General features: G+C 51.3%; 1 protein-coding gene across 1 annotated transcript in view; it reads right to left on the bottom strand.

The window, feature by feature from the left end:
- The window catches only part of CCDC33 (coiled-coil domain containing 33), a 145,437-nt gene that overhangs the window by 41,325 nt on the left and 83,709 nt on the right, over positions 1–20,403 (bottom strand). Inside the window, 2 exon segments of the mRNA XM_066343673.1 lie at positions 6,487–6,681; positions 19,766–19,837. Of these exon segments, the coding sequence (XP_066199770.1) occupies positions 6,487–6,681; positions 19,766–19,837 (267 nt within the window).

The raw sequence follows: 20,403 nt of genomic DNA, 5'->3' as shown, positions 1-20,403 counted from the left end.
CAAATTCTGGGTAAGTGTTCTCTTTCTCTGCTACTTGGTAAGTGTTCTCGTTCCTGCTACTAGTGCCCACTGACGTGGGCAGTGTCCATACTTAGGTGACTGCTGCTGGTGCTGCAGGAGGCTCCTGCGCAGACTTTCTCTCTCCTTCTCTCCCCTCTCTCTCTCTGGAGGAACTAGAGAAGGAAGTTAGATGAAGGAGGAGGAGAGCTCCTCATCTTGAGGGTTCTCAGCAGAGCCCAGCAGCTGTGACTGTCGCGACCTCACCAGACATATTTTTAGATACCAGGCTTACCATGTAGGGGCTACAGAATGCAGAGGAGGGGCTGAGGAGGACTGAGACCTCCTGCCTGCAGCAGCTGGGCCCAGGAGGGGTCAGGGGGGGTGCTGTACGGTGCTCCTGTGTGATGAGCACATGCCTTTAGGTGGGCCCTGCAGCCAGGTGGATAGAACAGAGGTGCCTGTAGAGTTGACTGGGACAGAAGACTGAATGGCAAAGTGGGACCACAAGCCCTGGGCAGCAGAGTCAGGGCGACAGAGACTGAGGTGTTTGCAGCAGGAGAGACAGGGTGACAGTGGTGTTTCAGAAATGCATTTAGTGGCAAGTGTGGGTGGTTTGGAGGAGGCACTGAGTCAGAACTTCGTATTAAGGGCTGTTGAAGTGGGCATCAGATGGTTGTGCTTTCTTTGTCTCTGTCTCTCTCTCTCTGTTTCTGTTGTACTCTGCCTCTGCAATGGCCTTGGGCTCTCAGGACCCAGGTGAGCTGCCTCCCAGGTTGAGTTTTGTGCCACTGTGGCTCGTGGGAGCTAGCCCCAGTCTCCTGAGCCTAGTGGACTCTCAGGACCCAGGTGAGCTGCCTCCCAGGTTGAGTTTTGTGCCACTGTGGCTCGTGGGAGCTAGCCCCAGTCTCCTGAGCCTAGTGGACTCTCAGGACCCAGGTGAGCTGCCTCCCAGGTTGAGTTTTGTGTCACTGTGGCTCGTGGGAGCTAGCCCCAGTCTCCTGAGCCTAGTGGACTCTCAGGACCCAGGTGAGCTGCCTCCCAGGTTGAGTTTTGTGTCACTGTGGCTCGTGGGAGCTAGCCCCAGTCTCCTGAGCCTAGTGCTGTTGTCACCCCTGGCTGATATTCCTGCTACTAGTGGGCACCGACGTGGGCAGTGTCCATACTTAGGTGACTGCTCCTGGTGCTGCAGGAGGCTGCTGCGCAGACTCATCACCTGCTACCAGGTGGTGCCAAGGGAGCCAGACCAGGCCTGGGGCTGAGCCTCGCCAGTCTGTCTGCAGACCTCATGCCGGGCGGGGGCTGGGGAACATTTACTCCGACCTCCTCTGCTAACAGAGGAAGAAACTGGTGCCCAGAAAGAGCAAGGGGGTTCCAGGTCCCTTCAAGGAGCAGATGAATGCAGGGGGCAGTGTGGAGCTGGCTGGTGAGCAGAGGGTGTGTGCCTTGCGGGTGTGGTCACAGTTATGGGAGCTGAGGGGCCAAGGGTGTGGCAGCCTGGAATGGAGCAGGGCTGGGGCCAAGGAGGGCCCGTGCTCTGTAGGTGAGCGCACCCTGATTTACCTGGGACTATTTTGGTTTTAGCACTATTGAATCCCTCAGTCCTGGGCAAACAAGGATGGTTGATCACCCTGGAGTCATGACAGGCAGACACGCAGGGCCAGTTTCATAGGTGTCCCTGCTACACTGCTTTTCTGATGGCACCACACCTGTTCTGTTTGACTCTGAGAGGCAGGGAGGGTGGGGGAGCATCCTGTAAGATCCTGTGTTCCAGATGGAAAACCCAAGGCTCAGGGTCGCCAAGTGCTCCAAGCCATCCTGGGGAAGGTGTGGCAAGGCCAGCACTGCTCTGCCTGCCTGGGGGCGGGAGGAAGTAGTCACTGGGCTAGAAGGCCCAGGTTCTGTGGTCCTGTGCCCACCTCCTCTGCTGTGTGACCCGGGAGGAGCCACAGCTTCACTGCCCTTCCTTCCTATCTTCACCCACGCAATGAGGTGTCCAGAGGAGCCCAAGTCAACTTACTTATGGGCAGGTCAAATGGGGTGGGGGGCCTAAGGAAGCAGACACGAAGAAACTACGGATTAAGGGGTCCTTCTGGGGCTCAGCAGACTCAAGAGAGGAAGAGCAACAGAAGCACATGCTCCTAGGTGGGTAGCATGTGGGGGGAACAAGTGGGGAGAGATGAAGGTGGCGGTGGTGGTGGAGAGCGGGAGGCTTTCAAAGAAAGACTGAAAGAAATGAGTTATTCCAGTGTGAGGAGGTTGGAGAAACTCCACTGAATCTTTAAACAACCCTCGTCAATTATTCATGTGTTGGTGTGAGGGCAACTCTGGTTGGCCACAAATCTCTGAGTAGTGGAGGGAAAGAGGGAGGGAAAGAGAAAACCAGAAAATCAGAAAAAAGTAGGGATAACTAGAGAAAGAGCAGGGAGAGACAGAAACAGGGAGGGGATGGGGGAGAATAGAGGGAAGGGTCCAGAGAGGAGAGGGAAAGATCCTGTGCTGGAGTTTCTGCACTGGCAACACACTGAACGCGTACTTCTTGAATAGCAACCGAGCCCTCTGCCTCTGGCTATGCAGAGCATAGCCAGCCTCCTCCAGGAACCCTTCCTTGCTCTTCTTTCTTGTTACCAAGGTCTCACTGGATGTGCCTAACGATGCTGGATTAGGTGTGACACTCTTAGCAATGCCCCTTTGCCATTCATCCTTCATCAAATTTTTACTGGGCGCCCATTCTGTGTCACTCTGTTGTCTCTCGTCTCCTGGTGTGTGGCTGACTCCTATTGGCCAGAGAACTCCTAGACCTCAGGGCCTTGGCTCTTCCCTTCCTTGGCCTTCCCCTGTTCTTGCTGCCTGCACAGCTGGACCCAGCTGGATACTGGGCAGGAGGGGCAGTTCCAGTTTTCTTGCTGGTTGGAGGATTGCTGGGAAACATGTGGCAGGTGTTTTATAAGACCCATGTGGATGGAGCCAGGCCTGTCTACACACAGCATGGAGCCCCTCATCTTATTTGCTCTTCCATGGGGCCTGTGGGGGTGGGTAGTGCCTGGTTTAGCATGAAGTGGGCTAGGGGGAAGTCTAGGGGCAAAGGTTTGGGAAGCTGTCATGTTCAGAATGACTCTCACTCTTCACCTCACTGAAAGCCCACCTCTTTCAAAAGATTTCCTTGGCTCTCGCCAGCTAGCTCAGTTGGTTAGAGTGTCGTCCCCACATGCCAAGGTTGCAGGTTTGATCCTCGGTTAAGACATACAAGAATCAACCAATTAATGCACAAAAAAGTGGAACAACAAATCAATGTTTCTCTCTCTCTACCTTTCTTGCTCTGTCTCAAATAAATAAATACAAATTAAAACAACAACAACAACAACAAAACTTCCTTCTCAGAAGGGAGATAAAGGCTTCCTTTAGCTCTGCCCAGACCCTATCCTTGACTCAAGATCACACCCGTGGACCCTGACCCCAGAGGCTCACTCAGGATGGGAGCTTTGGACCACATTGACAAAATGGGACTTAAAAAGTCTGTGTCAAAACCAAGTGTCCGGATGAAGGAAGCCTGAAGGAGCCCAGAAGGGAAGAATTGCCTGGATTGAACCCTGGAAGGAGAAGACCCAAGGGCACGCTGGGGGTGGGGCTGCAGGGATGGGCAGACCAGTGTCTCCTCCACTCCCTTCTCCATTCCCAAGGTGCTTCTTTCTTCACAAGATGTTCAGTTTTCTATCAGCCCAGGAGGCTCTGATGGGAGTCAGAGATGGAATTATTTACTGAGCTCTGGGGAATGTGCTACACAACCAGACAGACAACTCACCTGATTCAGGTGACGTCAAGAGGCACATTGCCCCATTAGAGTGGCTGAGAGCCAGGGCGATGGTTTAAACTTTTGCTCAGTACACTGCCATGCCGCTGGGGCCACAGCCATACCCTGAGGCTCTGCTGCTGGTGACTACTACCTGACCTCATGTTAGGAGTCTCATATCCTAGATCGTGCCATTGCCCCCTGATGGATTTGAGTGCTAGCCAGGTATTATCTATGGCCCTGTAACTAGTCTACAGCTTACATGCCATGTACTTCGCTCCCGGCTATGTGCTGCAGCTGGGCCATCCTATAACATGGGGCTGTGCAATTGTGCTGGGCGTCTGGCTCTATTGCTAGGGAACTGCACCCCGCCACTCCCTGATTGCCTTGTCTTGCTTGTCACTGGTCTCTTGGTTGCATGATTTATCACTAGTATGTAATTTTGTTTTGTTGCCATGGAGTAATGACTCACAGCTGCATGGTTGCTTGTGATGGGCCCGTACACCATTGCTACCCACCTGAGTTTGCTGCTTGTGACCACTCTGCTTGCCGTTTGAATATCTGGGTCCTGCCCTGGTCCATCCAGGCTCTTGCTAGTTAAGGCTGGGGCTGGGGCCGGGGCTTTCAGAACCCAACAAGGGCAAAGGGAAACACTGAGAGAGAAAGAGAGAGAGAGAGAGAGAGAGAGAGAGAGAGAAAGAGCGAGAGAGAGAGAGAGAGAGGAGATAGGAAAGAGAGGTGGTGGGTGGGGGAGAAGAGAGGAATTATGAGTTGGAAGACTGAAGGGGAGGTGGAAGGATAAATAAAAATGGAGCCAAGAGTCAGAAACAGGAGGGAACAGGATCAGGGCCTGGGCCAGGCTGGGGTGGGCAAGGGAGAGAAGCAGGCCCAGGCCCTGAGTATTATGTGAGCATCTGAGGCACCCAGTGGTGTCAGGTGGCTGAAGGGGGCAGGGCTGGACATCTGGACCTCTGTAGCCACCTGGTATTCATTTGACCATATGCAAGGCAACACGGGGTCAGGAACTTTTGGCAGGGTCACCCCACCTCATCCCTACTGCCATTTTTGTAAAATTAGGATCTCAGATTACATGCTCTCTATGGTTCTCTCTGATGTACTTCCTGTCTGTCACATGGTCCAATAAACATTTTCCTGCATTTGTGTTGTCCCTGGCCTGGGCTGGGCCCTGGGACTCTTAGTTCAAAGACTGAATGTTGGTGGCCGAGTGAACTCAACCCAACAGCAAGCCAGGGAGAGTAGCCAATGCTTGTGGCCTTGCCAGAGCGGGGAGGGGAGCTTAGGGGACCTGCTCACTGACGGGTGTGCTAAGGTGATGTTCAGAGAGGGCGTTCTTGAGTTAGTTCTCCATCTAGACCATTTACAGCATCTTTGACTGTTTGTGGGGAGGGGGCATCCCTGAGCCCCAAGCTCACTCTCAGAGTCTCGCAGAAGCCTGGATGGGTGTCCCTTGGGTCACTCTTTCCCCTCCTTCCCTGTCATTCACAATGTTTCTCAACCTCTTGCTTAAAGACTGTTTCTCCTTGTGCTAACCTTGACTTCTCAAGATGCCATCTCACCCCATCTCTTATGGTTTAACCCTTAAGAGAGCTGGTTCATTCATGCTGCACCACGTCTCCAAAGGCAAGGTCTGAATCTCTATTTCCCACTCAACAGATGCCTAAGCTGGAAGGTCAGGTTGGAGAGCTGCTTTCCCGAGGGGCATAGGTGAGAAGGAGGAGTGTGGCAGGTGCCCTGTTAGAGCTCTGGCACCTGCTGGGAAGGGCCCTGCTTTGGGGTGGGCAGGGGTACTTCATGCGGGAGCAACCTGGGCACACCCAGCAGACAGCAACCCTTTCTATTCACTCACTGGGACATGTCCCAGAAAGAAGGTGCAGAAGTATCAGGGGAAGATGCGAAGGCTGCTGGTGAAGACGGGCAAACCCTGAGAAGAGAAGGCCCAGGGTTTCCTCATTGGCCAATGGCCTTGGTTTGGGCCTTTTGTCTGGACCTGTGGGAGCAGCACTCCCTGGGGGACCCGCTGTGGAAGGAGGGAGGGAGCCACACTTGAACTCACCTATGCTCATTGGGGTGGCACCTCCATTAGGAACTTTGATGAGACTGTCTTTTTGGTGGCCTGCACATGTTAGCTCTCTGCAGCAAGGGGCTAGGACCCAGTGACGACCCCTCACCAAAGTGAGACACTGCCTTGGTGACCTTCACCAACCCTTCCCTGGCATTAGACCAACAGGCAACAAGAAGCCACGCCAGCTCCCACGGTACACAGGGACACAGACTGAGGCTGAAGAAGGTGCTCTTTTTCCTTCAAGGCTCCATTTCGTCTTTTAGAAGCTAAAACTAATCTCTCAGGGGGACTTTCCACCCACCCAGGGGACACGCTCCTGAGGGAGTTCTGAGCTGATGGCTACCTGGGGAAACAGAACCAGCCCAGACAAGTGTTGCAAGGTTTGTTTTGAAAGAAGTCATTACGGGCATTCGATTTAAAAGATAAAGACATTTTTTTGTAAAATGAAGGCTCCATACTTTCCGCAAGCATAGATCCAGCGCTCCTCACTTATGGTGTGTCCAAGGGGAGATCTACTTGTCACCGGAGGAGTGACCAGGCTCTCAGGGGCAGTCAAGTCTCTTTCATATTGCCCCATCACTTCTCCAGCCCTCCCTGCCCTGAGGGGAGCACTCACCATTTCATGGGAGGTATGAGGCCTCGGAGGCTCCTCCTCTGCTTCCTGACAGGGGGACATGCTGGTGCTCATCGTGGAGCTCTCTGTGTCCTTGGACCAGGACTCATGGATGAAACCCAGCTTCTCATCTAAGATCTGAGGGTCCAAGATGGGCAGAGCCCTGATGTTGTCTGGTGTTAAGAAGTTTTCTGGCCTCTAGGAAGAGAAGGCATGGAGAAAATTTCTCTGTGCTTCACCACCCTAAGTGCACCTTCCGCACTCCAAACCTCTCCTCATGGCTCAGGAAGCCAGCATGTCTGGTCCCTGCCTGCCTCCTGCCCTCTTGCTCACTGGGCCCTCACCACATTGTCCTCGATGTTTCTCTAACAAGCCCGAGCTCTTTCCTGCCTCAAGGTCTTGGCACCTGCTATTCTCTCATCTGGAGAGCCTCATGGGTCCTTAAATGTCTGTTGCTTTCTACTCATTCAAGTCTTGGCCCACAGGTGACCTCAGAGAGGCCCTGCTCTTTCAGATGGAGGCCCTTCATATCTAAAGTCACCCCTCCTCCAATATACTCTCTCTTCACATTACTTCATTTTATTGTGTTCATTGGTCTGACTCTTCCAGAAAATTAAACTTTCAAAAAATGTGTTTAGTTTTTGACTGTCTGCCTCCCTCCTCCAATCCCCATGCTAGCATGTAAGTTATACGTAATTCGGGACCTTGTTTCTTGTTATCCCTTGTGCCTGCCTCATGGTAGGTGCTCAATAAATATTTTTGAAGGAATAAACTAGGCCATCGATGACTTCCATACTCAATGCCATAGCAATAGCTTTTTAAAACTTCCACACTCTTGTGACACCCTTTGTTGTGCAGACATATTCTCTGTTTCATCTTCTCGGTCATCCTTTCCTCTTATTACCCATTAAACAGCACATTTCTCCTCTTTCTCCTTCTCTCTCTCTGTGGTGGTCCTCCTTCTTTTTCCATGTCCTGTTTCCTAGTCTCTTCATCCTTCCTGGCATGAATTTCTCTCTCACCTCTTCTTATCTAGAATTTGAACCCACTCAAATACCAAACCCTCCAGTGAGCCTAATGGCCTCCACCCACACTTGCTCAAAGCTTGTCTGGGTTCCTCCAGCCCAGCCACTGGCTCTTTCTGTTCACACTGGTCTCTAACTCCAGGCTTCTCTGCCACTTTTGTTTTTCAAACAAAACTTTAAGTTCCTGCCTGACCAGGTGGTGGTGTAGTGGGTAGAACATTGAACTGGGATGCAGAGGATCCAGGTTTGACATCTCGAGGTCGCTGGTTTAAGTGCGGACTCATAGATACAACCCCATTGTTGCTGGCTTGAGCCCAGAGGTCGCTGGCTTGAACCCAAAGGTCACTGGCTTGAGCCCAAGGTTGCTGGCTTGAGCAAGGGTTCACTTGCTCTGCTGTAGCAGAGCCCACAGGTGACCTCAGTCAAAACACATATGAGAAAAGCAATCAATGAACAACTAAGGAAATGCAACGAAGAATTGATGCTTCTCATCTCTCTCCATTCCTGTCTGTCTCTATCTGTCCCTCTCTCTCTGTCTCTGTCACCAAACAAAAACAAAAGCAAAAAAAAATTTATGTTCCTTGGATCCAGAGATGTGTCTTAGGTTCTCTTTGGGGAGAGGATACTTTATTTTTTAATTTTGTTTTTAACTGAGAGGAAGGGAGATAGAAAGACAGACTCCTGCATTTGCCCCAACTGGGGTCCACCTGATAAACCCTGTCTTAGGCTGATGATCGAATCAATTGAGCTATTTTTAGCACCTGAGGCCGACATGCTTGGACCAGCCAAACTATCCTCAGTGCCTGAAGCCAACACTCAAACCAACTGAGTCAATAGCTGTGGGAGAGGAAAAGGGAGAGAAGGGGAGGAGAGAAGCAGATGGTGACTTCTTCTGATCAAGAATTAAAGCAGGGACATCCATATGCCAGGCCGACACTCTAGCCACTGAGCAAACCAGCCAGGGCCAGGGAGAGGTTACTTTAAAGCTCTGTTGAAAATCCACAGTTAGCCCTAAGAAGTGTTCATTATTCAAAAAATACTATACAGTATCAAGTTTGTAGGGACCTCAAAGGTGACCCACTTCTACCCTACATCAGCTGATGGAGTCTTGTCTTGGCCATACAGAAGACAACATGCCACTGTCTGGAGTGTTGTTCCAGAATTAAATGGAAGAATGGGCATAGTGCCAACTGGGGACAGATTTTTTTCAGGGGTAGAGGTGCTTGAAAGTCTGATCCTGAGCACACACAAGAAGTGGATACTCTACATGAAAGCCCACACCTATGAATCAGATAGATTTGGACAAGGATCCTTCCATTTATCACTGGGATCCTTTAACGATTCTTTTAAGCCCTTTAAAAAATTTGGTGTGCAGAAATCCATTATCTTGAAACCTTTTCAGGCATGTATCCATAGAGTGAGGGGTAGTCACACAAATACAGAAGTATCCAGTCCAGTCTGGCCTTATTCTCCCCACCCCCAGTCAAATGGGCACAAGATAAAGAACTTCAGAGAGAAAGCAGCTGTATAAAGAAGATTCCTGGAATGGGAACAATGAAGCTTGGGTGACCCTGGGACTGCCTATGGCACCTTCTGCACCTCAAATCTGACTTCTGAGCCTGTTTTGTCCCTGGGTGTTAGGTCTGGCTCTTTCTCACCTGCTCCTCTCAGGAGCTATAGTTCAGGGAGGGTGAAATTCACCCAGAGGCTCCTCACTGAACATGCCTGGTGCCCCTGTGTAGCATTGAGACAGATGGTTTGGAGATTTTTGGCTGTCTGGTTTACACAGGAAAAAGTACCATGTCTCTCCCCTGTTCAGGACAGCTGAACACCAGACTGATGGCAGAGGAGAAGAGAATGCATATTGGATGGATGGATGGATGGATGGATGGATGGATGGATGGATGGATGGATGAGTGTGTGTATGTATGTATGGATAGATGAGTAGATGGATGGATGGATGGATGGATGGATGGATGGATGGATGGATGAGTGGATGTATGTATGTATGTATGTATGGATGGATGGATGAGTGGATGAGTGGATGGGTGGATGGGTGGATGGGTGGATGGGTGGATGAGTGTATGGGTGGATGGCTACAAGAGAGAATGAAGGGAAGAGTAACAACCCAGGGCAAACACTAACTCCTCATTGAGCAGGTGGCCCCCGGGGCTGGGGTGAGATGCTGATTCAGGAACCATAATGACATTTCTCCTCATTTCCAGGCAGCAAGCCAATTTTAATGCCCTGGATTTCATAGACTGCCATCTAATCCAGTTAGAAGAGGAAGTAGAAGTAATGAAATCAAGGGAGAGGTCCCCAGAGATGTGCCATCAGTTCTGAGAGCAGGGATACAGTGCTGGGGAAGGCTCCTTCCCCACAGCCTATCTCCCTGACAGCTACCCTGTGAGGTCCCTGCACCAGCTGGGTTAACTCAGTAACTCAGAGCTGGCATTTGTTGGACTCTTGACTGGAGCTGGCATTCACCAGGTACTTTTATGTAGACTCAGAAATTTACTGTGTATAATTCATTGAATTTCATCACAAAGGTAAAATAAAAATGAGACTGACCCCAGTCCAGTCCAGTCCAGTCTAGTGCCTTCACCTCATTAGTTTCTGGTGAGGGGGTGTTCCAGGGAGGGAAGTATAAGTAGACTACTGGTGGACTCTAGTCTATTCTACCCATCCCACTCCCTTCTGACCCCTCCCCCCCCACCAGCTGCTCTTCCGTAACCCCTGCCAGACTTAGTGGGTCTACAGTGCTCTGCCCTCGCCATGGCTGGCCCTGCCCCATACCTGCTTCCACAGCTGTTTTGTGCAAGCACCTCCCCACCCCACCAACCTGCACCCCTGCTGGTATTTTGCCTCCATTTCCAATCAACTTTGCCAGGAGCTACTGTGGCCTGGGAGTTGTGGGCAAGGTGGATGGGTGAATTTTGTAGAAAAGTCTTTAGACCTCCACATAGTGGAGTCTAACTCCTAACAAGGAGTTAATGGACACAAGGAAGACCCACAAGTGCCTCACAGAGTGCCTACATTCTCCCTAGTTGTGCCCTTTCTCTGGAGCCAACTTTATCCCTCTAAACTCCTCAGCTTCAACCTGCCCTGTTTTGGGGAGAAGATTGTGCCCTCCCCTCCCTTGCTCCTCATGGGAAAAGAGCTTGTTTAAGACCCACAGGGAGGAGTCAGACTTCTGGAAGTGGTGGGTCAGAGAGGAGGATGGGGGAAGAGGCAATGCTAAAATAGGACAGGGAGAGGAAGCCTTGAGGGTTAACTCCTCCCTCTTCAGGCCCAGGCTTGCCTGGCTCTCCCCCTTAACCGCAGAGGGGAATGGGAGTAGGAGGCTGCTGGCTTGTCCTTGTCTTGGCAGGCCCTACCTTGCCTGCTGAGGCAGCTTGAGGCTGACAAGTGGCTTCTAGCTCTGTGGCTCAGTGGTGCAGCATGCCCTGCTTCATTAAGGTGGTAATTGGAGATCTACTTTGAAAGCTCAAAGCAATGCACAGTCATGCACAGGCTCAGACTCGGAGCCCAGCCCCACCACCCCTGCACTGCCTCTGCAGCTGCCCCACACCTCATGAGCACCATGGCGGGGAGAGAAGACACCCCTTCCTTATGCCTCTTAGCACTCGCTCTCGCCTGCCAGGAGGGTCTGTTGAGACAACCCAGGCCAATAGCATCACAAGCTCAAGGCATTTTGAGTCACCTGTTCCCCCTCCTCCACGTACACTTCCTGCTTCTCTCCTACCTACTCCATCCCCCCAGATCCCTGACCATGCAAAATACATTTCCAGCTCGCCCTGGCAATTACAAACTAGGTTGCAGCTGCTGTCCTTGGTGCTGAAAGCGCCCTCTTACTGGACTGCTTGCCTCCCTCACCCTGCCCTGAGACTCCCTGCTGGAGTGCATTGCTCTTAATTCAATTAGCTGGTCCTGAACCATCCCCAGGGAGCCCGGAGCGGAAACTGACAAATTCTGTTTAACAAAGACATTTGTCCCCCACCCTGCCAGCTTTAGGCTTTCCTCGCCTGTATCTTTTCTGTGCTTCCCTGCTCATTAGGTATCTAACAAAGTGCGTCCCAAGAAATCTGCTTCCAATCGTTAGTAATTCAGGGGGCCTGATGCAATTTTCTCCCTGATAAGGGTGTCTCGCCTGCTGGCAAGCACCATAATGAGCCTTGTGCGGCAGCTCCTCTCCCTCCCCCATCAGTCACTGCTTTGTCATTTCCTGTGGCTGAAGTTGTAGGTTCTTATCTCTCCAGGGGAAGGCAAGGCTCCTCTGACCACGGGCCCCTCCAAGATGGGCTTGCTGCCTCACCTGCATATCGCAAGCCTCATTTATGGTACTCTGTCTGGTGTTGCATTTGTGGTGGGATTTGAGTCCCCAAGTCTCTCTGCCGGTCAAGAGAGGCCCAAGTGCTAATCCTCACAGGGGCCATGATTTATGCTCCAGAAAACAATGTCAGAGGGTTAACTCTAAAAGCAAAATGTTGGGTTCAGGGAAAGGGAACCAGTGATAAGAATTAAAAAAAAATTATAGCAGGGATTTTAATATTAAATAAAGCCCTGTCTATGGCTCAGTGAATAGGCTGTGGATAGGCTCACACTTGTAAGCTTGAAACCTGGTCTTTCTGCATGTAATCTTCCTCCTTGGGTTCCCCCTTGTTTATATCTAGAGAGACTTTTCCAACATATTGGTCAGATCATATCCTACAACTGCTCAAAGACCTTCCTTAGCACTTCCCATTATTGTGTGCCAAAGTTTAAACCCTGTATTTCAGTATCCAGGTCCTCCACTGTCCTGGCCTCATCTAACTTTCAGCATCACTGCCCATGACAGCCTCCCTACGTCCCGTGCACTCCAGGCACTGTCATACCTCTGTGGCTTTATACTAGTGGTTCCCTCTACCTGAAGCATCTTGCTTTGCCAATTTCCAAGTTGCTCTTTGAGGCATGCTTCTCTAGGACTCTTCCCTGACTTTTGGATGCTCAATGCACCTACCTTAACTAGAACCCTTAGCAAGATGGGTGGTGAGGATCTATGGGAGTGTTTTATCACTTAGCACAGGTTAGGGATCTAATAAATGGTTAGTAAATTCATGCTTGAATGCCCTTGGCTGGACCAGGGGTGCATCTAGTTTGGCTGAAGGGAGGTCTAGGCTATGTTAGTCTGACTTTGACATGGGGAGAAACCCAAGCACATCTCTTACTTTCTGAGAAGTTTGGTCTGGAAGCTTTTGCCCTCTATTCCTCCCCTCCCAACTTCTTCAATCCACGAAGTATGCACTGGGTTTATGGGAGAGCAGCAGGCCTGTTTCCTTAGCCACATTTGCATCCTGACTCCATCTGTGGGCTGGGAGTCACAGGCTCACATTCCCGAAGCAGCACAGGGTCTTGCGGTTGGTGAGGCATTTGGGGTAAGCTTGTAGAATGATTCTGGGTCCAGCCCTGCTCACCCTGGTCTGGAGCTCAGGGTTCAGAAAGCTCTCAAGGCCAGGAGGCAGGTCTTTACATCCTTCATCTCCTTCACAGCCTCCCCCCCCCCCCCCCCCCCCCCCCGTTCATGGCAACGTACAGTGCGGACTTCACAAGTCTGGTCTCTGAAGAGATGGTTGTCTGTCTCCTTTCCAGTTCTTCATTCCATGAAAAACTGCTGTGAGGCCAATGTGGTGCTGGTGACATTTCTCTTCAATAGTTGACAAGGCCCCCTGATGTCCACATGGATGTGAATATGGTGGAGAGGTTGTTATGAGGGGTGGGCACCAAGTGATGGGTTAGCGGGCTCCACTGTTCCCCTCCCTCAGGAGCCCTGTCCTCATCTGTGGTGAGGTCCCCACATTTGTCAGCATCTCAGGTGAAAAATACTAAGCACTCCCATACCCTAATGTCCATCTTTAAGACAGTGTGCTGGCCACTCACACAGGTTCCTTCACTCGATTTTCACTATGTGCCTGGTTGGTAGGAGTCACAGGCCCCTTCTTTAGAGGAGGAAAGTGAAGCTCAGGGGAGCTAAGATCAACTGGAAAGATTCAGGACTCAAACCCAGGTCTCAGGATGCTCACTTTCTAGTGTATATCACAGTGCTGAAAGTGTTCTGACTGCATGCACAGATGACCTGAAAGTTGGGGGAGGCAATGGAAGTGGGACTGTAAATATGACACATGATGAAGTCAGGATCCAGAATGCTCTCAGGCCTGGACAATGGCTGAGAGAAAGAAAGTAGACTATCCCAGGGAAGAGAGTCCCTGCCTAAATTCAAAAAAGAGTGGCAGAGTTCAAGGTGAAGATATTGCCACCTGACAATGGCTCACATGCCTGGACTGGACCCATAGGTTTTACATGGACCCCTGCAGCCTTGGTTAGTAAAAAAATAAAGCAGAATCATAGACTTTGGCTGCACCAAAGGGGGGAATATGTTTGGCAAAAAGAGGTAATAGTATTATCCTACCCTCCAATGTTGACTTAGCCTTGTGGTTTTTGGGGAATACTTTAAGAGCAGTCTTGTCAGGAGGAGACCACCAGGAGGATGGGAAGAGAAATCAAGTGTGACAGAGATCAGCCAGGGGAGAGAGATCTGGTCAGGCTGGAGGTGATTTAACAAGTTTGTGGACAGCAGCAGAGTTGATGGAGGCAGGAGAGCTGGCTTCTCTGGAGCTGGCCCCAAGAAGAAAAAGCTGGGGTGGGGTGGGGGGACTGGAGAGAGACAGAAGGAAGAGGTTTTCACAGGGGGCTGACAGAGGCTGGAAAGGGCTTCCTGGTAAGTAATGAGCTCCCTGTCCCAAGAAGTGAGCAAGTAGAGTCTGTAGACCCTTGTGTTTTAGAGAAGAGCATGGAGTGAGCAATTGTATAATAACCAAGAGACTGTGGGCCAGGGAGCAATATTTGTTCCCAAAGCATGGAGCACTACTGGGAAAGGCTCATACGTAGTGAAAAGCAGGCAGGAACCTCTTATGGTGCAACAATGCCCCAATACTGAACACCTGGGAGCCAAGGGCAAGGGCAGCCCTGGAGAAGCACGGGCTTTTGCCTCTTTCCCACCTAGCCCAGCTGCCTTTGGGTTGACTTGAATCTAGAATATGAGCAGGGTACTTGTGAGCTAGGGTAGGGATAAGTCTGTTCCCATTTTCTGCCCCGAAGCTTGGGAGAGTGAGAGCACAGGGATGGTTGGGTCTGAGAGGGAAGGAAGACTGGCAGGGACGTTGTCAGGGACGTTGTCAGTTTGTGTGTGTGGGGTCTCTTTCCCCAGATCTATCATTGTCCTTAGAATGGTGCTTTCAGAGTTGGAGACTCAGGATGGGGATAGGACCTTCAGACAGAACCAACTGAGGAGGCTTCTGTGCCATCCTGGACACCGGGCCTTCCAGGCAGCTGTGCTTGTGGGGAAACGAAGGCAGGCGGTGCTGGGGCTTCTCGGAGAACCAGCCTATGGCTGTCATGCGTCCATCAGAGCTAGTATAAAAATTAATCAAATCTGGCAGCTGTTGTCCTGCTCTCCCCTCCATATCTGCTAAATAGCCACTTGTCCCCACTCTGGGCAGGTCTCTGGAGTGAGTTGTGTAACTGCTGGTTCGAGTGAAAACACCAGGGCCACATGGTATCAAAGACCCATCAGCCCTTTTCTGTGAGGGGGAATAGGAAGGGCCAGCTGGAAAGTGGGAGCCACCCCTTCTCCAGGGGGTGGCAGCAGATCCCACCTCCTCCTCTCCTCACATGCCCCCTCCATGGGCCAAAATCCAAAAGAGGGTTTCAAGTCCTGCCAGCATCTCTCAGGGCTATGGGCTGAGGGTGCGGCCACCCATCCAAGAGACCTTATTCTGCCTGTTGCCTTGGAGTCCTGCCTGGGTGAGATGCTGGATCCCAAATCCCAGCTTTCGGAGGGGTCGTGCTGCTGAATACCCAGGTGACAGCATGGACTTGACCTCCTCATGGGAGGTCCAGGCTGACACAGTGAGTGCCTTCTGGTATGTGCCAGGCTCCAGTCGACATGGCTAGGCTTGGGAAGCCTGGTTGTCATGGACCTCACTTCAAAGAGGATGTGCACAAGTTGGAGGGCGTCCGGGATGCTGCAGGGTTTTGAAGCCAGTTTATTGAGAGAGGAGGCTGCTCAGCCTGGAGAAGTATAGACTCCCAGGACCAGACCACTGTCTTCAAAGAGAAGAGGCCAACATCAGAGATGGAGTGAAGGAGACCAAAGGTTTATTCACATATGTATATGTGGAGTAGCCATAGGCTCAGGGACTCTTAGAGCTCAATGGACCTCCAAGGCCAACCCCCACAGAATGTGCAAGAAGGATGAGCTTTCTATAAAAACAGCTCTAGCCTAAAGGAGATCACTCAAAGCAGCAGGTCCCATAGAGAAGCCCCACTGTGGGGGGGAGGGAAGCTTAACCCATCATCAACAGAACCAGCTTCAAGTACCATATCCCAAACCAGGAGACCACAATTTTTGCTATTCACTGAACCTGCTGGCTTTGCTGGCTGGTCTGCTCACCAACACGCTGGATGGCTGACCATGTGCTGGTGTCCGTAGAACCAGAGCAAGAGGCTTGTTGGGGTTGCATTCCAGCCCCAGAGGGCAGAGCCAGGAGCCTGGGGCAGAGGGAGGGCCCTGGGAGGTGGGTGGGTGAGTATTTCTATCAGTTATAGTCACTAAGCCATGGGGTGGGTTGCTTCCAGAGGTAGTAAGCTCCTGGTCATGGCAGAGCAAGAGGAGAGGTTGGGCTGACTCACCACAGCAGGTGTCGCCAAGGAGATTCCTGCTTAGGGTGGGCTCTTGAGATACCTCTACGGTTTCTGCCTATGTGGGAAGTCCATGGTGCTCTTGTTCCTAGAGCTCTGAGAATGGGTAATGTGGAAACAATGGGTGTAGGGAGACTGTGTTCACCAAAATGTCAATGAACCAGGATGGTCAGTGCTGTCCTGTGTAGGCTGATGGGAAAAGAGGCTGTGTTCTCAAGCAGGAGGGATCCAAACAGGGCATGCATATTTATTCTTCCTGAGGCATTTCTTCTCCAAAGCACATCTGACCGTGAGCAAGGAGCCCCTAAGATAGAGTTGTTAGCCACATGGATGAGAGCCCCGAGGAGTCTATTCTCACGAGCACCCCCTGCAGCTGGAGTGTCAGAGTATTCTAAGGACTGCCAGGCTTCTGGCATGGATCCTGGAGCTTTGAACAGTGTTTGATTTAAATGATGGAAGATTTGATGGTTCTGGCCCCACAGGCCAGATGCAGAGATGAAGGTCAGGTTCCTCAGCCTAGGACCTGGCAGACAACACCTTAGGCAGAAAACAGTAATATAGAAGGAAGCTGGTCTCTCTGTTGCAGCCAGAGCCTGTTCAAGCACTCCCTGTCTGTGGCTGGTTTGGTTTCAGCAGACCTCTGACCAGAAACTGACATCTGCTCATGAACTGATTCTCTCATTGTCTGGTCTACTCTCCCTGCTCTCTGGGAATGCAAGTTTTAGGAAGTTGGGGCCTTTTTCTCATCTTCAATGCAAGATCTGCAAAATCAGGAGGGTACCTTCTCCCCAGCAGGTGCTCAGTAAGTGTTTGCCTTTGCCTTTGCTGGGAGGACAATGGTGGCATGACAGGGAAGGGGATGGTGAGGGATAGAGCTGAGGACTGGCTTTTAGACTTAGCTGCGATGCCATCTAACCTGCTTATCAATTCTCAGCACCCTCCCTCCACCCTGTGGGTAGAAGGGTGGTGAAAGGACTCAGCCACTAGCTGAGAGCCATGTTGGAGTCTGATGAAGGTGGATTCATGTCAGAAGCATTTCCTCTGCTGGTCCCTCGCTCTCCTCACTACAATCTGCAATCCGCAGTCCAATACACAGGAGCTGCCTAGAATCCTAGTCTCCTCAAATAGATGCAGAGTAAAAGAATGAACAGACTGGAGCAGAGGCCGCAAAAGCCTTCGGCCAAATGCACCCACATCAGCACTTCATCCTCAGACCCCCATACTGGACTTTTAGATTCTAGAATCAAAGTGAGTCTGTTTTTAGCCCATTCTCTGAGTGGTTCACCAAGAAATAGCGTAGGCACAAAGAGATTCAGCTTCTGTGTGCCAGTGTAGGTTTGTGCGTCGGTTTGCACATCTGTGTGGGAGCATACAGGTGCATTAAATGTGTGCACAGTTGCAAAGGTGCCTCTGTGTGCGCACACATGTGCATGTTTGTGCACGTGTGACTGTCCCTGTGTGGGCGCTCCAGCACCATTGTGTGAACATTCGTGTGTGGAGCTCTGTGGGTGAATGAATTCTTGGCTGCAGAATCCGGATTTTCCCTAGTACTATTCTCCTGGTACACACCCAATCTGGGTCCCCTTTCTTTCCCTTTCTTCTCAGAAATCCACTACTGAAAGATTTCTGCCAGCCTCCAGGGGGGAGTTGGGGGAAGGGGAAGCTCATATCACGAGGGCCCAGCAGATCAAAACACTCAGCTGCTGGATAAATTCACTGCATTTTCCCGCATGACTGGAAGGGATAATTTAGTGAGGTCTCCAGCTGAAAGGATGGGGATTAATTCTGCACTTAGCACAGCTCCGGTGAATAATTCATCACCCAGACCTTTGTGCCCAGCCCCTGGGCAACTGGGGAAGAGTACTGCCCACCTGCCTGTTGCCTCCCTGGGTCCCCCATTGTCCTGATCACCTGACAGCCCTTTGGATCCTCAGAACCCATGTGCCCCAGTGAAAGGGCAGGACGCAGGGGGCAGTGAGGAAGGGGCTGGTAGTGGCCCCTGGCGGACTCTAGACCCTGAGAAAAGGGTGTGGAGCGTTGAGCTCCCATGTGGGTAAATCTGTGACATTTTCTTCCAAGGACTCTCTTTCTCCGTTTTTGGGAGGCCTCTTGCTTTCCTTTCATCTTGGTACTTTCTCAGTCCAGCACCTGGTTTGGTGGTGGAGCAGTGTCAGGTGGTCATCTAACAAATTTTATCACCAAGAATTAGAGGAGGCTCTAGGATGCAATGCAAAAAATTGCACCGCAGGGAGGACTTATGAGAGGCTGTAGGCACTCACCAGAGGCCTCATGGGAGACACCAGCAGGCTGGCACACTCCACTCCCAGATACACACCTCTTACCCTACACCATGGATTTCCCTGTGCTCTCCACGGGTAAGGTCACAAGTCCGAGTCTACCCCAGGACTGGTGGCTATGTTCCCTGGCATGGGCAGCTGGCAGTAGTGAGCTGGTGTCTGGGTCATCGTTTCCTGGGATTGTGGTCTTCAACTGCCTACACTCCAACTTCATGCCTGTCTCAGCACCGCAGAGGTGAGTGGAAAAAATCCCGGCAGGTGCACTGCGGCCAAGTGACTGGAGTCCAATTTGAACTCAGAGCCCAGGTTTCACCGGACAGAGGAAGAGCCCTCAGCCACCAGGCAAGGCCTCTGGCATTGTTCCATGTAGACTGTACCAGATATAGGTGGCAGCATCCCAACAATAGGCCCCCAAGTGTCCACACCCTGACCCCAGAGCCTGTGAGTATGCTGAGCAGATTACTCTTGTGCTTGTATTCTGTGGCACAGTGTATGTTATCAGAGTGGACCTGACTGAATCACATAAGCCCCTTTGAAAGTGAAGTGTTTTCTCTGCCTGCTGACGGAAGAGGAAGCCAGCATTCTGAAATGCAAGGGGGAATGAACATGCTATTGGCTTGAAGATGGAGGAGGCCACCATGAGGAGGAATGTGGGAGCCTTCAGGAGCTGAGTTGATAAACAGGGACCTCAGTCCTACAGCCACCAGGAACCGGGTTCTGCTTACAACCTGAGCGAGCCCTGCAGTCGAGTCTTCCCAGAGCCTCCAGAAAGGAACACATCCTGCCAACACTTGATTCAGCCATGCTGTATAGGACTGCCTGCTACAGAAGGTTGAGCTCATAAATGGGTGTTGTCTTATGCTGCTAAATGTGGGGTCTTTTGTTATGCAGCAGCAACAAAAGCTGACATTCTAGTTCACCTTGTGAAACTTGATTCCAGGAGCCAGGTGTAGCTTAGACCAGGTTAGAGGTTGACTCCCAGGTCTGGATGGCCCTCTGCTACAGCTCTCTCCTTTCTAATCTCAGCTTCCTCTCTGGTTTTCCGCAGCTTCAAATCACCTTCAGACATTTGCATCCAAAGTGGCTGTTCCTTCCTTCCTGAAGGCCTTGACCCCTACCCTGAGCATGGCCAGCAACTGTGAAGGAGGCTGGGACCCACTGAAGGGCCACAGGAGGCAGCACATGGCTCCCGGTCCCTGACCTTCTCCGGACCCTCAGCCTTACCTCAGAGGAAAGTAGTTGAATGGAGAGATCCACTGTGGGGGCCTCACCAATTACGGTTTTCAGCTTGGTGTCCTGGGGAGGAGAAGGGGGTAATCAGACAAGATGTCCAGGGCCGCTCTTGCCTCTGCTTTGCCCACCATGCAGGATGGCTCAGGAAGGTGCCTGCTGAGGGCTGTGCCCAGAGCACACAATGCAGGGATGAAGGAGACAGAGGCAGGAGCCGCCTCCGCCCTCACCCACCCTCGCCATCACTGCACACCCTTCCCAATGCCACTGGGGATCTGAGGGCACCTTCAGACTTGCCTCCTGGTAGAATGGGGAAGCTCCCAGTTGTGGAGGTCTATTATGACCATATGTCTGAAATATTTTAATGAAGGAGGTGGCACAGAAGTAGACAACAATGATAATAATGAATTAATTCTTACCAAGAATTTATTCTGTTCTCAGTGCTTTACAGTATTCCCCTCCACCTCCTCCCCAAAAATCTCACAACAAAACTATGAGAATGTACTATTGCTATGAACTCATTTCACAGACAAGAAAACTGAGGCACTGAGACTTTCAGTAATTGTCCCATGCTCATGTAAGCTGGTAAGTGGTGGAACTGGAAGTTTGAACCCAGTCTGACTCTTAATTCT

Source organism: Saccopteryx leptura, chromosome 6 (genome assembly GCF_036850995.1).
Source record: "Saccopteryx leptura isolate mSacLep1 chromosome 6, mSacLep1_pri_phased_curated, whole genome shotgun sequence".
Taxonomy (NCBI): domain Eukaryota; kingdom Metazoa; phylum Chordata; class Mammalia; order Chiroptera; family Emballonuridae; genus Saccopteryx; species Saccopteryx leptura.
The sequence above is the reverse complement of the archived record's forward strand: the minus strand, read 5'-3'. Positions and strand labels throughout refer to the sequence as shown.